At 43.4% G+C, this 17,396-nt stretch overlaps 2 protein-coding genes across 2 annotated transcripts; both read left to right on the top strand.

The window, feature by feature from the left end:
• The first annotated feature begins 594 nt into the window (after window positions 1–594).
• Window positions 595–5,898, top strand: LOC132383568 (claudin-4-like). The gene is made up of 2 exons (XM_059954711.1): window positions 595–1,226; window positions 5,868–5,898. Exons 1-2 carry the CDS (start codon window positions 595–597, stop codon window positions 5,878–5,880), a joined length of 645 nt encoding a protein of 214 aa, XP_059810694.1. The 3' UTR covers window positions 5,881–5,898.
• A 10,474-nt stretch (window positions 5,899–16,372) lies between these two features.
• On the top strand, window positions 16,373–17,044 carry LOC132383373 (claudin-7-like). Its single transcript, XM_059954261.1, has one exon. It carries the CDS (start codon window positions 16,373–16,375, stop codon window positions 17,042–17,044), a length of 672 nt encoding a protein of 223 aa, XP_059810244.1.
• The last annotated feature ends 352 nt before the right edge of the window (window positions 17,045–17,396 follow it).

Here is a 17,396-nt window from a genome sequence, read left to right on the forward strand (position 1 = left end):
CAAGTCTATTTAAAACGGGGGTTCGTGGTTTTCTCATTAGTCAGGACATCAAAGGTTAAGGGAAGAAGGAAAGAAAATGAGGTTGGGAAGGATAATATTTTAGCCATGATAGAATGGAGTAGAGTTGATGGGCTGAAGGGCCTAATTCTGCTCCTGCTGGATGCCTTAAGGTCTTATGGTCTTTACACGCAGCCATAAAACAGAGAATGTGTTTCAAGAGTAACTTCCTTCCAGATCTGCTCATTTGATCTGTGTTGTAAAAAAGTGGTAATACCATTTCCAAAATTACTGGAGCCACCGCCAACGACTTCGTGTATCAATTACTGGCAACCTGCCAATATAAATGAGACTGACGGCTCATTTAAACAGTCATTAATTATCTACTCTGTTCCCCCCCCCACCCCACCCTCACAGAAATCCATCCCTCGGTGTGTGCAGCAGGCTTTTGTCGCTGTCTGTGAGAGAAGGTCATGTCCAGAACTTTCTGTCTGATACCGGAGTTAAATTGTATCTAACTGCAACTATTGCCGAGCTTCAGACAGCCAGGAGGAAGCATTATCCACGTACGATTGTTGGGAATCTTTCAAGTGGGCAATGGGAAATCCCTGCTTCCAGGTAGTGGGATTCATTACCGCTGTGGTTGGCTGGTTCATGGCCTGTGTTGCTATGGCAATTCCGCAGTGGAAAATCCGGAATCTGGATGGCAGCACAATTCTGACAGCACAGGAGGGCTGGGAGGGGATCTGGATGAACTGCATTAATGACAGTGGGGGCCTGTTGACCTGCGACGTCTACGACTCATTATTGGGGCTGCCGTCTGACCTCCAGGCAGCCCGAGCTTTCATGTGCCTGGCAGTGGCCCTGGGCATTTTCGCAATTGTGGTGTCCTGCGCAGGCATGGAATGCACCAAGTTTGCAAGGCAGGAGGAGAGGTTGAAGGCTCTGCTTGCTGTGACAGGAGGGGCTTTCTTCATCCTGGCTGGGATGTGCGTCCTGATTCCAATCTCCTGGACTGCTGCCAACATTGTGGCTGACTTCTACAACCCTCTGGTTCCCCTCTCCATGAAAGCAGAACTGGGTGATGCTCTGTTCCTGGGTTGGGGATCAACTTTCGTCCTGGTCCTTGGGGGTAGCATCCTCTGCTGTTCCTTACCAGCAGACAGTGGGAAGAGTAAGAGGCACGTGAAGAACCTCTCTCAGTATCATTCCACAGCTTTGGGAAACAGGTAACAATCTCTGCTGCAAACCTTGGTCATGTCTTCACTGTGTCTATTCTGGCTGGCCTGTGTTAATGGCATGCTGGCTTTTATAACAAGAGGAATTGAGTATAGGAGTAAAGAGGTCCTTCTGCAGCTGTACAGGGCCCTGGTGAGACCCCACCTGGAGTATTGTGTGCAGTTTTGGTCTCCAAATTTGAGGAAGGACATTCTTGCTATTGAGGGAGTGCAGCGTAGGTTCACAAGGTTAATTCCCGGAATGGCGGGACTGTCATATGTTGAAAGATTGGAGCGACTGGGCTTGTATACACTGGAATTTAGAAGGATGAGAGGGGATCTGATTGAAATATATAAGATTATTAAGGGATTGGATACACAGGAGGCAGGAAGCATGTTCCTGCTGATGGGTGAGTCCAGAACTAGAGGCCACAGTTTAAGAATAAAGGGTAGGCCATTTAGAACAGAGATGTGGAAAAACTTTTTCACCCAGAGAGTGGTGGATATGTGGAATGCTCTGCCCCAGAAGGCAGTGAAGGCCAAGTCTCTGGATGCATTCAAGAGAGAGTTAGATAGAGCTCTGATAGATAGTGGGATCAAGGGATATGGGGAGAGGGCAGGAACGGGGTACTGATTGTGTATGATCAGCCATGGTCACAGTGAATGGTGGTGCTGGCTAGAAGGGCCGAATGGCCTACTCCTGCACCTACTGTCTATTGTTGAAATTTTCACTGCCTACTAATAGTTCTTGCTTATCAAATCAACTGGTGTTTGCATCGTTGGCTGCAGCTAGTTCTGTGAGAATTAGAATCAGAATGAAGTTCATTCTCACTCTATGACTTGAAGTTTGCTGTTTTGCAGCAGCAGTACGATGCAGTGACATTGGGAGATGATCAAGGTTGGTGACCGGCAGTTACACAGGACTAGGTAGTTGGACATCACTGAGATCTGGAGTGAACAGTAGCTAGTCGGAGCGGTGCGATAGCATAGTGGTTAGCACAACACTTTACAGTTCAATTCCTGCCACTGCTCTAAGGAGTTTGTACGTTCTCCCCATGACCGCGTGGGTTTCCTCCGGGTGCTCTGGTTTCCTCCCATAGTCCAAAGACCGTGATGGAGCTGGCAGAGTCTACAACCATTTGCATCACAGCCTCCTTACTAAGCTGTGATGGAGCCAGAGAGAATGTTCTGCATCGTATACCTACAGGAATTTGCAAAACTTTGGTGATATATCTTACTTCCTCAGACTCCTGATGAAGTAGAACTACTGGTGTGACTTCTTTGTGATTGCATCAATGTGCTGAACCTAGAACACACCCTCCAAGATGTGACACCCAGGAACAAGAAGTTGCTCACCTTTTCCACTGCTGACCCCTTGTTAAGTGTTATCACCACTTCCTCTTCACTTCCTGAAGTTCGCCATCAATTCCGTGCTCTTGCTGACTTTGGGTGCAAGCTTGCGACACCACTCAACCAGCCGATCTATTTCACTCCTGTACGCCTCCTTGTCATCATCTACAATTTTAAATGCAAATTTATAGGTGGCATTTGAGCTGTAGTTAGTCACACAGTCATGGGCGTAGAACGAGTAGAGCAGCAGGGTAAGCACACATTCTTGAAGTGTGCCTGTGTTATCAGTCAGTGAGGAGGAGATGTTATCACTGATAACATCTTCTCAAACCCACCCAATCTCCCTGCTTGAGAATCTTTTCATTTTAAAATACTCATCCTGGAGGGTTGAAATCCCTCCTTGGTCCACCTCTCCCTCTCTCTACATTCTCCTTCAACTCTACAAAGTTCCAATATCTCTACACTCCTCTCATCTGGCCTCTTGCAAAACACACAAAACGCTGGAGGAATTCACCAGATCAGGCAGCATCTATGGAAGTGAATAAACAGTCGATGTTTCAGGCCGAGACCCTTCATCAGGTCTGGGAAAAAAGACGAGAAATCGGAGCAATCAGGTGGGGAGAGAAGAGGAAGCAGCTCGAGGCGGTAGGTGATAGGTGAAACTGGGAGGGGGAGGGGAGAAGTAAACAGCCGTAAAGTTGGTTGGTGAAGGAGATAAAGTTCTGGAGCAGGGGCAATCTGATGATAGAGGGTAGAAGATTATGGAAGAAAGGGAAGGCGGGGAGCACCAGAAGCAGGTGATGGGCAGGTAAGGAGATAGGAGAGAGAGAGGGTATCAGGAATGGGAGATGGGGAAGTGGGAGGGGAGCTGTTACCGGAAGTTTGAGAAATTGATATTCATACCATCAGGTTGGAGGCTACCCAGACAGAACATAAGACGTTGTTCCTCCACCCTGCAGCAGTGGAGGAGGCAATGTACTGACATATCATATACATATCAAACATATAAGATTATTAAAGGATTGGACACACTGGAGGCAGGAAGCATGTTCCCGCTGATGGGTGAGTCCAGAACTAGAGGCCACAGTTTAAGAATAAGGGGTAGGCCATTTAGAACAGAGATGCGGAAAAACTTTTTCACCTAGAGAGTGGTGGATATGTGGAATGCTCTGCCCCGGAAGGCAGTGGAGGCCAAGTCTCTGGATGCATTCAAGAGAGAGTTAGATAGAGCTCTGATAGGTAGCGGGGTCAAGGGATATGGGGAGAGAGCAGGAACGGGGTACTGATTATGTATGATCAGCCATGATCACAGTGAATGGCGGGGCTGGCTAGAAGGGCCGAATGGCCTACTCCTGCACCTGCTGTCTATTGTCTATATCGGAATGGGAATGGGAAGTGGAACTGAACTGGCGGACAGAGGTGCTTGGCAAAGTGGTCTCCCTATCCAGATCAGGTCTCACCACTATACAGAAGGCCACATTGGGAGCCCCAGATACAGATGACAGGTGGAGTGTCGTCTCCCCTGGAAGGACTGTTCGGGGTCCTTTGCATATCTTTAGTTGCAATAACTCCCCCCATCCCCTGGGGATAGTTTTCTCATTTGCTGGTTTAACTGTATATTTTCCTCCCCTACCTTTTACACCTCTCCCACCTCCTGATTGACGTCTCTAAATGCTAGGTCACCCAGAGTTCTATTCTCCATGTCTTACTGCCATCCAATTAACTTATTACCCCTATCTTCTCATTGGATCCTGGGCCTGCATTGTTTCAGAATTAAAATTTTCATCCTTCTTAGCCCCCCGTTGTTTCTATAAACTCTAGCACCATCAGGTATACAAGCAGAACTGGGCCATTTGGCTCATCAAACTTGCTCCACCATTAAATCATGGCTGAAAATTTTCCTCACGTCCAGTTGCTTCCCGTAACCCTTAAAACCCTTACCACTCACGAATCTATCAACATCCTCTTTAAACACAGCAAACATTTGCTCTCCATGGCTCTCCGTAGCATTGAACTGCACAGATTCACCAGCCTTTGGCTGAAGAAATTCTTCTTCATCTCACTTCTGAAGGGAGATTCCTTTACTCTCAGGCTGTAACTTCAGAGACCTAGACTCTTCAAGCAGAAAAATCTCTTCCATGTCCACTCCGTCAAGACCTTTCTGTATTCAGCAGTTTTTGCCGTGATCCCCCTCATCCTCCTGAACTCTGTTGAGTTTGAGAGCCCCTTTCCTGTGTAAACTCTTAGAGTACTACAAAACTTCATCATCCCTGTGCCCCTCCAGTTCTGCTTTTTACCATATACCTGATTGAATTGCTCCATCTTTAGGATTTATGACTTCTGCTAATTGATCCTAAGCTCTGAAAATTCCTCCCTAATTTGTCTTGACTTTCTACATTTTTTTACCTTTAGTAAAATGCACCTTTGACAGTAAGGAAGTCACTGCTCCTTGTGCTCATATCTCCATCTGTGGCTGCATCACAATTTGCCTGACCTCCAGTGCTGTCTGAAAGGAGTTTGCATGTTCTCCCTGTGACTACGTGAGCTTCTTCCTGATGTTAAGGTTTCCTTCCACGCCCCTCTAGTTGTGAGGGCTATAAATTGTCCCTAGTATGTAAGCAAGTCTTAAGGGTGGCACAGTAGCGTAGTGGTTAGCAAAATGCTTTTCAGTACCAGCAACCGGGGTACAATTCCCACCGCTGCCTGTAAGGAATTCATTCTCCCCATGACTAGAAGTTTTCTTCGCAGTCCAAAGTTTGGTAGATTAATTGGTAGTAATTGTACATTGTCCCGTGATTAGGTCAGAGTTAAATTGGAGGATTGTGGATCGAAGGTCTATTCTGTGCTGTAACTCAAACAAATAAACGAACAAGTAAACAAATAATTGGTAGAATTTGTCAGGAGTTGGAATGTCCTCCCTGGTAATGTGCGTGTTTCCCCCCATGTGCTCCGATTTCCTCCCACGGTACAAGGAGGTACCAGTTAGTAGGTTAATTGGTCAGTGTAAATTGCCTGTGATTAGGCTAAATTTAAAACAGTGGGTTGCTGGGTGGTCCAGGTTGTTGGACCAAAAGGGCCTGTTCGATGCTGTATATCTAAATAAAAAATTTAAAAAATAGAATCTGAGGGGTGTTCGTGGGAATGCAAGGACAGCAGGTTAAAGGGAAAATCTGTTGGGTAATGGGAATTACTTTGGGGCATTTCACTATATTAGAAACACATAATGAATATTGCTTATCGCGGGTAAATTTTTAAGCTACTGTTCTAATTAGTATCTGCTCTAATTATTACTATTATTTCCAGGATCAACATTTGAATCTGAAGTGAAACATGGGCCAGGATCAACACCAAGGTTACCTGCAATAGCTTTAAACAGGAGAATGGTGAAGATTAAAGAAATCTAACTATCCCATATCTTAAAATAAGAAAGAAAGTTCTTTTGACAAACTGGAATCTGCTGTCCTGGTGTGTTTCATTCTGTGGAGGCTGATACATTTGTTCATTTTTATCTTCTGACAAAATGCAGTAAGTTTAAAATATCAAAGTTCAAAGGAAATTTATTATCAAAGCACATATACTGTATGTCACCATATACAACCCTGAGATTAATTTTCTTGCAGGCATACTCAGTAAGTCCAAGAACCACAATAGAGTCAGTGAAAGACCACACCCAACAGGACGGACAAACGAGCAATGTGCAACAAACAACAAACTGTGCAAATACAATAGAAAAAGGAAATAATAATAATAATAAGTGATAAATATCAAGAACATGAGATGAAGAGTTCTTGACAGTGAGTCTGTATAGAAGGTTGTGGGAACGGTTTGGTAATGGGCCGGGTGAAGTTGAGTAATTTGAAGTGCTGACTCTCTCTTCCGCTGATCCCCCCCAGTGAGGACTGGCTTATGGACCTCTGGCGTCCTCCCCTGGAAGTCAATAATCAGCTTCTTGGTCTTGCTGAAATTGAGAGAGATGTTCAATCTCCATACCATATGCTGATCCATCACCACCTTTGATTTGGCCAACAACAGAGGCGTCGTCTGCAAATTTAAGTATGGCATTGGAGCCGTGCCTAACCTCACAGTCACAAGTGTAAAACGAGTAGAGCAGGGGGAGAAGGTGAAGCACACAGCCTTGCCGTGAGTGTGTGCTGATGAAGGTGTTGTACTCAATGAAACTGTTCGTTAGGTTATTCAGTTTATCCTTGTACATAGGTTTAAACGTAAATAGGAGAGACAAAGTCCTTGTGGGGTCAAAAACTATAGTTAATGCAATAAGGCATGAATTCTTTCTAATGCTTGGTGGCAACTAATCTCTAATGGAAGTAAGAGAGTAGCCTGGTAAACCAGGTTAACTAGTTTTGAGAAAACATTAGTTTTCCAAGTTCAAGTACTTCATATTTTAAAACAAATTGGCAAGTCACTGTGATTGCTGATGTAGTGAGAATGCAGCTATCACATTAACAGGAGTGTTCCTTTTGGTCAAAATTAAAGCATATTTGTTGGAAAGATGGAATGGCAGAGCAAACTTGATGGGCTGAATGGCCTAATTCTGCTCCTTTGTCTGACCTGATCACACATATTTATTAGAATCATGCAGCTGGACCTCCTCTTTGTATCTAGGCTTCCTTTAATCTCTAACAAGAGAAAATCTGCAGATGCCAGAAATTTGAGCAACACACACAAAATGCTGGAGGAACTCAGCAGGTCAAGCAGCATCTATGCAAAAAAAAAATACAGTTGACATTTTGGGCCAAAATGTCGACTGTGCTCTTTTCCACAGATGCTGCCTCACCAAGTATGCACGCTTCTTCATCACCCAACACCCATCTCCACACTGGCTCTTCTTCCTGAATGTGCTCAGTCTTCAGATCTTCTACAATCCTCATTCATCATTTTTTTTTACTGACAACTTCATACCTTCAGTCTCTGATTCAGATTTAAGTACATCCTACCTCTCTTTTCTCCATAACTGGGGTTTAGCAATCCACGTCTCAAATTATTCTCCCACAAAATTCTTCCTTTTTAACATGTAGTCTTATTAAACACTCTCTCTTATGTCCTCCATCCTGAACCCTTCCCTCCCTAAATCCCTTTCTCCATCCCCTATCCTTTTCCTCTCCATTACAACATCAGAAATACTGTATCTTTTCATCTGCAACAATGGCTCATTAAATTTCCCCAGCATCATCGTTAAGTGCCGTGCTGTATGACATGGGTGAGCATGGTCTTTCCATGACCATGATTGTTCCTGGCAAATTTTTCTAAAAAAATGGTTTGTCATTGCCTTCTTCTGGGCAGAATCTTTGCAAGACGGATGACCCCAGTCATTATCAATACTCTTCAGAGATTGTTTGCCTGGTTTAGTGGTCGCATAACCAGGAATTGTGATCTGCACCAGCTGTTCATACGACCATCCTCTACCTGCTCCCATGACTTCGAGTGGCCCAGATCAGGGATTGACTAAGTAGGTGCTACACCTTGGCCAAGGGTGACCTGCAAGCAAGTGAGGGGAGGAGCACCTTATACCAGCTTAAGGGAGCGGTGTCTCAGAAAGGCAGCATCCATTATTAAGCACTTCCAGCACCCAGGACGTGCCCTTTTCTCATTGTTACCATCAGGTAGGAGGTACAGAAGCCTGAAGGCACACACGCAGCAATTCAGGAACAGCTTCTTCCCCTCTACCATCTGATTCCTAAATGCATGCTGAAGATTTGGACACTAACTCAGTTTTTTAATATACAGTATTTCTGTTTTTGCACATTTAAAAAAATCTACTCTATATAAGTAATTGATTTACTTATTCATTTATTGTTATGTTTATTTTATTTATTATTATTTTTCTCTCTGCTAGATTATGTATTGCATTGAACTGTTGCTGCTGAGTTAACAAATTTCACGTCACATACCGGTGATAATAAACCTGATTCTGATTCTGGTAGAGACGTATTGCCACCCGCCACCTAAGCATAGGATTGCCGATTGTTTAAATGATGTCTTGCATACTAACGGCTCCTTTTAAATCTGAGCTGCTCTTCTCTTCACGTTCTGAAGTGTACTATCTGGAAAACAGATTGGCAATGAAAGATATAATGCTTAATATAACTAACACTGCTTGTAAGGAAAAAAGATTAATGTGATTCCTCCTCGGTATATGCTAAAATAAAATTGAGATCTGTCAGGCAGAATGCTGTTAGCTTGGAGAGGGATTGTTTTGGAAAATAGAGGAGAACCATGTTTTGAGAAAGTTAAGGGAGTACAGATCTGCAGCCATAACAGAGGAAACTGGTAAAAAACATGTCTTTCTGGGGAAGGCGAGGTCATTGTGCAGGTGCAGGTACCGACTGTATGAAAAAGTGCCAGTGTAAGAGGTTTTGAAGTGTATGATAGGGGCATCTTCTTGGTGCAGGGGCAAGAGAGTTTTATCTTAGGCTGGATCACAGCTGGTCCAGAGACAATGAATAGGAGAGCGAGTGAGTCAGAATATGTCGAGTCAGAATTAGAGAGAGAAAACAGGCTGCAAGTGAGATTGTCAGATCTGTGGCCCCCTCCAACATTGCAGAGATCGGCTTGCTTAGTGAGCAGGAGGGAGTTTCAAAGGCCGAAAGGGGATAACTTCACTCAACTTCACTCGCCCCATCATTGAAATGTTCCCACAACCTCTGGACTCACTTTCCAGGATTCTTTATCTCACGTCCTTGATATTTATTATAACAGTCTCATAACAGTATAACAGTCCCAAGCATTTCCATGTCTGAATACATTGAATTTCTTTGGGAAACAACCATGTCGGAAAAAACAATGAGCTTAACCCAATGTTTGCATCAAAGCTGAACTGTCCTGAATTTTCCAGAGGTGCTTCTACAACAAAACCAGAAACTCCTAATATTTTATTGAGGGGGGAACTTAGTTTAAACCAAATAAATATCTGAAGCACAAAAATTGAACTCAACTTTCTTATCTGTACCACCAGTAACAATAACTTGCATTTATGTTACCCCTTAGAATATCTTAGCACTCAATACTTGAAGTTAAACCATGTCATAGAGCTGAGGACAAAAGATCAGTTTTAAGGAAGATCTTTAACATTAAGAAAGGACAACGAACATACTCAGCGATTCAGGAACAGCTTTTTCCCCTCTGCCAACCGATTCCTAAATAGACATTGAAGCTTTGGACACTACCTCACTTTTTTTTTAACAATATACAGTATTTCTGTTTTTGCACTTTTTAAAATCTATTCAATAGACGTGATTGATTTACTTGTTTATTTATTATTATAATGTTTTACTTTATTATTTTTTCTCTCTGCTAGATTATGCATTGCATTGAACTGCTGCTGCTAAGTTAACAAATTTCACGTCACATGCCGATGATAATAAACCTGATTCTGATTCTGCTAGAGAGGGAATTCTGGAGTTCAGGAACTAACTAACTGAAGGAAAGGCAATGAGTGTTGAAGATAATGAACACTGGGGCACACATGAGTTGGCATTTGGAAGAGGGCAGAAATTTCAGAGGGATATGGGTCTGGAGAAGATCACAAAGCCATAGAGGGAAATGGATCAAAAGAAAGTTTACATTGAGGATTGCTCAAACTTAGCAGGCTCTAGAAGTGATGGGTGAAGGGAACTTAGTGTGAGTTTGTAAGAAACATGAGCCTACAGGAACAGTTGAGCCTGAATTAAACAAAGGCACGCCTTCGGATTTAAACTGAGGCATGGAAGAGATCAACAATGAAAATAAAGTGGAAATAATGGAAAAGATGATAGTTTTCATGGTGAGACTTGGTGAGGTTTTCATGGAAGTTTGGTGTTTTGCCTGGCAGGGCTCTCGGTTTTAACAGCCAGAAACTTTTTCTCAGGGTGAAAATGCCTAAAGCACAGGCGTGGGGGTGGGGAATGTCAGAGGAATTTTTTGCACATTCAGCCATGGAACGATCTGCTAGGGGTGGCAGTAGATGCAGGTACATAATGGACATCTGAGAGAATCTCAATCACATGGATGAAAGACAAACGGAGGGTTATGTGGGAGAGAAGCGTCAGTGTGATCTTAGAGAGTAGGTTAAAAGATCAGCACAACTTGTGGGCTGAACAGCCTGTACCTTGATGTACTGCTGTATGTTCTATACTAATGTTTCAAGCAGAAGTCAGGATCAGCTTTCTGATCACAATGGTGTTACAATGCACCGACAATGACACCTTTGCTGAAGAGGTCAGGCCAATATAGAATTCTTTTCACTGTTCTCTCCCTCAAATGCTCCCTCTCTGTGTACCTGAAGCTGACTGCAAGGGGAATGTATCAAGAGCCAACTTAATCATTCAGGTTTTGTGGCTGTAGGTGGAAAGTCTAAAAAAGTTATTAAAATCAGCACAGTGGCTAGCACAACGCTTTACAGTACCAGCGACCCAGGTCCAGTTCCCACCGCCGCCTGTAAGGAGTTTGTACCTTCTCCCCGTGACTACATTTTTTCCTCTGGGTGCTCTGGTTTCCTCCAACAGTCCAAAGCTGTGCTAGGTAGGTTAACTGGTCATAGTAAATTGTCCCGTGATTAGGCTAGGGTTAAATTAGGGACTGTTAGGAGACAATTCCCCACTGTATCTCAATAAAAGAAAAGAAAATTGAACAAATACCTCATTGTAGTGGGTATCGAGTCACGCCAGTAGCGTTAATATGATTCCAAGGGAAAGATGGAGCTTTCTGCTCATTCAGGCATTGAGGATTCTTCTCTTCAAAACAACATTTGTGGTGAAAGAGAAAGCTCCTTAGAACTAGCTAATGTTCTCCATAATGAAAAGGGAAAGTGTGACACAACAAATAAATATTTGTCTCGGATTACCTCTGAATTTCAGCCCGAGTGCTCACGGCAGAGTTAATGAAGTCTTTGCCAGATGATACCTGAAAATTTCACCATCTCATACCAACTCAAGCCAGGTTTATTGTCATTTAACTATATACATATACGTAACATATATAACCATATAATGTATATAGAAATAAGACAATGTATCAGGGTGTGAAGCTCACCTAACAGATTAACCAATGACACTTTGAAGGAGGTGTGTTAGTGCACTAATTCATATATCCTAATTGAAGAAACATCTAACTAATATTTTAACAGACAGGAAGTTGGCCAGCTAGCATGCAGTTTAACAGAGAAAGGGAATTTTTTTCTGACGTAGGCTCTTGTAAGGCCTGAGTCGGATTCAGACAGCTCATGGAAAATTTTGATGCTTGAATGCAAGAAAAAGACAGACTTTTCAGCATTGATAAACGACTAGAAATCTCTCATTAATTCATAGATCTTGAGTCATCCTTACTTTAGATTCAGGAAAAAATTTAAACCTTGCCTGGGAACTTGACAGCTCTTGAATAAGGTTTCCTCATTGTCATTTCTGGTTAGACAGTGGTGCCGAGAGCTGTTTATGAAAACAAAATGAAATGCAATCCTGGAACTAAAGTGTAAGGGGAAAGTGCCAGGAACACTCAGTACGCTGGGCAGCATCTGTGAAAGGGGAAACATGGGTAACGTTTCAGCCAGAAGACTCTTTGCTACTCCTCAGGGAAGGTCCTTGCGTTCAAGTGATCTCTTCTCTCCCTCGGTGCAGTCGGCGGAGAGCACAGAGCAAGGTTTAAATCGGTGCAGACTGTAGATTTGGGCTTCAATTCAGGCTAATGATGTGTTCTCGCTTCTGATCGCTCTTCTCTGTTACTGCTTTTGGGCAATATTTGGTCATGTTGTCTCCTCAACACAGACTGAATGATCGCCATGCATGGACCTATTGCAGGGGATCCCAGCCCTTAACGCCAAAACATTAAAACCTTTAGCAGGGAGCCTGAGAATGCAGATGTAACTTTGACTTTTACTTTCAACAAGGCCCCGTTGTATCACATGGTAATGTGATTATACAGGCAAATAGCGTATTTTTACGTATAACCCTGCAATTAATTACTTAAATGAACAAAAATGTTTTATCGAACAATATTTGTACAAGGTTACTCAAATGTCATTGAAATGTTAAATACACAACACAGTCCTTTGATAATGTTGAATCAAGAAGTTGGGAGGAAGGAATAGATGGGACAAAGAAATATCTGGGAAAGGGTGAAGACAAGCCAGCCATGGCAACAGGTATCTCTTAATAGATACCAATGTTGTCGGATGTAACAAGTTCATATGCTCAAAATGCTGGAGGAACACTGGTCTTTTAGGGAGTCTTTCAAAACTTATTTTTTTAAGATTCAAGATTCAAGCACATCTATTATCAAAGAATGCATAAATTATACAACCTTGAAATTTACTTGCTCAAAAGTAGTCACAAAGCAAGAAGCCTGAAAGAACCCAATTTAAAGAAAAAAAAGGATGGAAGTAAAAATAAAAGACCAACACTCAATGGGCAAGGAAATAAAAAATATATATTATGCAAACAATTGAAATGAACAACATTGCTCTGAATCAAAATGGAGTCCTCAGAGCTGAATCCCGGAGCAGCCCAGAGTAGGCCCAAAGCCTTGCTTATCAGTTCATCGTATCAGTGGGCATGGAGCACAGGAGCTGGGGCAGCGTTCATAGTCTCAGCCCCATGGAGATGACCATTGTGGAGAACAAGTGATATCGGTTCTTGACCTGACTGATTCCCTGTCTTTTCAGTCTATGTGGGCCAGCATTTAAATTGGCCCAACAACAGACAGCAAAAGGAGACAGAAGTGATGGGCAAGTGAGCAAAATTAGCTCTCACCTCTGACCTGGGCTGGTGTTTAAGGACTACTTCACAATAAGAAACTTTGTTAAAGACAGAGAGACAAATTAAACTACACAAGAGTGAAAGATATGGTAACATCTGTTGCCATAATGATGCAGAAGGGAAATTGGGAGGGCCACAAACATGAGAGATTCTGTTTACATTTTTATTGTTTGCACCTTTTGTTCTTTTCTCACCCGTTGGGTGTTTGATGGTCTTTGGCATGAGGGATTTATTAAGGGACTCCATTGTGTTTCTTTGTTTTATGGCTGCCTGCAAGAAGATGAATCTCGAGGTTGCATACAGTATACAGACCTTCATTGACTCTGTTATGAGAATTGTTCTTTCGATTTATTGAGTATGCCCTCAAGAAAATGTATCTCAGAGTTGTACATGGCAACACTTATGTACTTTTATTATTGTGCATTCATTATGTGCCATGTCATTTGACATAGGCGAGCATGGTCTTTGCATGACCATAATTGTTCCTGACATATTTTTCTACAAAACCGGTTTGCCATTGTCTTCTTCTGGACAGTGTCTTTACAAGACGGGTGACCCCGGCCATTATCAATACTCTTCAGAGATTGTCTGCCTGTTATCAGTGGTCACATTACCAGGACTTGTGATCTGCACCAGCTGCTCATACGACCATCCACCACCTGCTCCCATGGCTTCATGTGACCCTGATCAGGGGGCTAAGAAGATTCTACACCTTGACCAAGGGTGACCTGCAGGCTAGTGGAGGGAAGAAGTCCCTTATACCTCCTTTGCTAGAGACGTATCACCATCCTGCTGTCTGAACTTTGATAATAAATTTACTTTGAATTTTGAGTTGATCATAGGAAGCAGTAGTCTCGGAAGTGGCAACCAGCTCATACTCCTGAAATCAAATGAGTAAAACTGGGTTAGTATTCAGGGCCTGCATGTGAATGGTCTCTCTCTTATGCTAGTTCACTGCTCCCTGAAAAAGGTGCCTGCGTTTGACCAGACTCTCTCTCACTCTCACTCGATGCAGCTGGAATCTTTGGCCTTAAGCAAGGGTTAATCAGTTTATGGACTGGACTTTGCTGTTCAACTTTTGTGTGCTTTTGGTTAGTTCTTTATTTAATTGCTATTTTGCGTGATTTTTGACTGGGGTAGATTAGCTCTGTGGCCTACAGTCGACGAACAACACAGCATTAAATTGAACTGAACTGAAGTAAACTGAACATTCCTGGACTATTTCAATGACTCTGTGGTTTGATGTTTTACAGTCTGTGTTTTGGTCTTTTTTTGTTGTTTGTGTGATTTGTTCTTCTTTTTGTGTGTTGGATATTTGATGTTTTCTTTAAATGGGTTCCTAATAATTAGGCCACTCAGTGTATAAGTGAGGCCAAACAAATTTCAGGGTGACTGGAGGCAAATTGATGTCAACTTTCAGATTTAGATTCAGATTTTGATTTATTTATCACCGTTAGAGTACTGTGTCATATTCTTAGGCACATATATATAGCTAGAATGCCCAAGACTTTTGCACAGCACTGTAGTAATTAAGAGTGGGAAGCACCAGAGAGATATTCTGTAATGATCAATAAAGCAATTGCTTGGGATCAGATTACTTTGCCTGGGGTCTCAGGGCTGGCTGTGGTCTGCACCTGCCCCCATCGCCCACCCTGGCACTCCTTCTCTGCCACCTGCCTCGCACCCCTTCCATGGCACTCCACCCTCACCATTCCCAATATCCTTTGTTCCCACCAGATTTACAAACTCGCTCTCCACTCCATGTTTACAAACACAGTACTCTGCAGAAGTCCTAAGTGCCCTAGCTATATATATATATATACACACACACCTAAAACTTGTGCACGGTACTGTGGACCACAGCGTGCAGTGAAACGTGTTGTTTGCATTAACAGCCAGCACACCCGAGGAGGTGCAGTGGGCAGCCTGCAAGTGTCACCACACATTCTGGCGCAACAATAAAATGCGCACAACACTACTCGGCAGAACAACGCCAGAACCCAACAACTGCACAGCAAGCTCCCGTTCCTGCCTCTCACCCACCCACACCCAGAAAGCCCTCCAACCCTAGGCGTCCAGTCTCCAGCCACTGGGCTCCCATGGCTGGACTTCTGATCAGCCTTCAGTCTTTGATCTTGGGTACTGACCCCAGACTAGCCCATGATGGGATCCTGAGCTCCAGGCTCTCCTGACTTCTGCTCACACTCCCAGTCCTGGGAGTTTGACATAATTTTTGCAATGTTTCCCTCTACTCCCCTTTCTTTTAAAGAACAAAGAACAATACAGCACAGTACAGGCCATTTGGCCCACAATGTTGTGCTGACCCTTAAACCCTGCCTCCCATATAACCCTCCACTTTAAATTCCTCCATATACCTGTCTAGTAGTCTCTTAAAGGATGTTAACATCAGAAAAAATTGATGCAAACATTTTCAATATAATTTGAGCTACTGAAAAGATGTTGCTGTACGAATACTCAGTATCAGTCACATTGTTATTGAGCAACTTCATGGTATAACCTTTGGCTTAGCTGATGTCTGCAGTTCCCTATTTCTGTTCTTTCTTTCATTTCACCCCAACCCCCCACAGAAATCCATCCTTTGACATCTGAGACAGGTGTAGTTCTACGAGCTGCTGACACCATCATTCAGCTTCAGGTCACACCGCTGCAAGTTGTATTGCTTTTTCATTTTGCTTCAGGTACTTTGCCAGCCCACCCCCCCCCCCCTTTGATCTGGTCAGTGGCTCGAATCAGGAATGTGCAGGGGTGACCCAGGCAATAACGTCCACTGATGTGTCGTCGGATCAGAGGGAAAGAAAGAGACTGAGAGAGAAGAAGAGAAACAGAAGAATATTAAGCCAGAGAAACAAAGCTGGAGGCTCGCCACAAAGAAGAGCGAGGAGTGAGACATCAACAAGAAAGGTGAGATACAGAAGCAGACAAAATAAGAGCAAATAGAGAGACAAAGATTTTAAAAAATACTGAACGACAACAGCTGACTGAAGAGAGATAGAGGCAGGAAAACAAACTGGTTGTGCGATACACAGAGGGATTGCAAAGACAATGGCTAGCACTGCTCTGGAATTCCTTGGCTTCCTCATTGGTATAGTAGGGTGGATGTGTGCTTGTGCGGCAACAGGAATGCCACAGTGGAAGATCACGCCATTCATTGGAAGCACCATACTGAACACGGAGATCACATGGGAAGGAATCTGGATGAGCTGCGTCTACCAACAGACTTCGGGCAGGTTGGTATGTGACAGCTATGACTCAGTGCTTGACCTCTCTGGGGATGTGCAGTTGGCAAGAGCCTTCATGTGCCTGGCCATTTCCTCTGGACTTCTAGCTATCATGGTGGCAACAGTGGGAATGAAGTGCACCTACTGTGCAGGAGATGACCGTAAAACAAAGGGTTATATAGTCACAGCTGGCGGCTCCTTCTTCATCTTTTCCGGGCTGTGTGTCCTGGTTCCCGTCTCGTGGGCTGCGCACAACATCATCACCGATTTTTATAACCCACTGCTGCCGGAGAACTTGAAGTGGGAGCTGGGAGATGCACTTTACGTGGGCTGGACGGCCAGCTGTTTCCTCGGTATTGGAGGAGCCTTCCTCTGTTGCTCCTTCCCGACAGAGAGTGAGGACGGACGAGCACCTCGGAGAAATAAAGCAGCAAACCAACCTTCGCTACGGGCTCAGAGTGTCCCGTCTGGCTATCTAATGAAGGAATACGTCTGAGCCCTCCTCCACTCCTCCTGAGATTTCCGAGTTTGTAATAAAGTTTTGTCAATTTTTCTTGATAGATTGTCGTAGTTATACTGTGTTATAAATCTACAGCTGTATATTGGATAATACTGGCGACAATAAATTATACTCTTTGTCTAGGTCAGAATGATATGTACTTACACTTTTATACTTACAACTTCAATGTATAGGATTTGCCAGGTTTGTGCTAAAAATACTTTGGATATTGCCCAAAATATCTACTGTTCATTTCCCTCCAAAGATAATGCCTGAATTCTCAGTTCCTCCAGCACTTCGTGTTTGTTGGTTGTGGTATTGAACTGTTAACCCTGGTTGACTTCAGCAT

Source organism: Hypanus sabinus, chromosome 30, assembly GCF_030144855.1.
Source record: "Hypanus sabinus isolate sHypSab1 chromosome 30, sHypSab1.hap1, whole genome shotgun sequence".
NCBI classification, from domain to species: Eukaryota; Metazoa; Chordata; class Chondrichthyes; order Myliobatiformes; family Dasyatidae; genus Hypanus; species Hypanus sabinus.

Bases quoted from the DNA above. Each gene is read 5' to 3' on its own strand.
- LOC132383373 (XM_059954261.1), top strand. From the start codon at position 16,373: ATGGCTAGCACTGCTCTGGAATTCCTTGGCTTCCTCATTGGTATAGTA.
- LOC132383568 (XM_059954711.1), top strand. From the start codon at position 595: ATGGGAAATCCCTGCTTCCAGGTAGTGGGATTCATTACCGCTGTGGTT.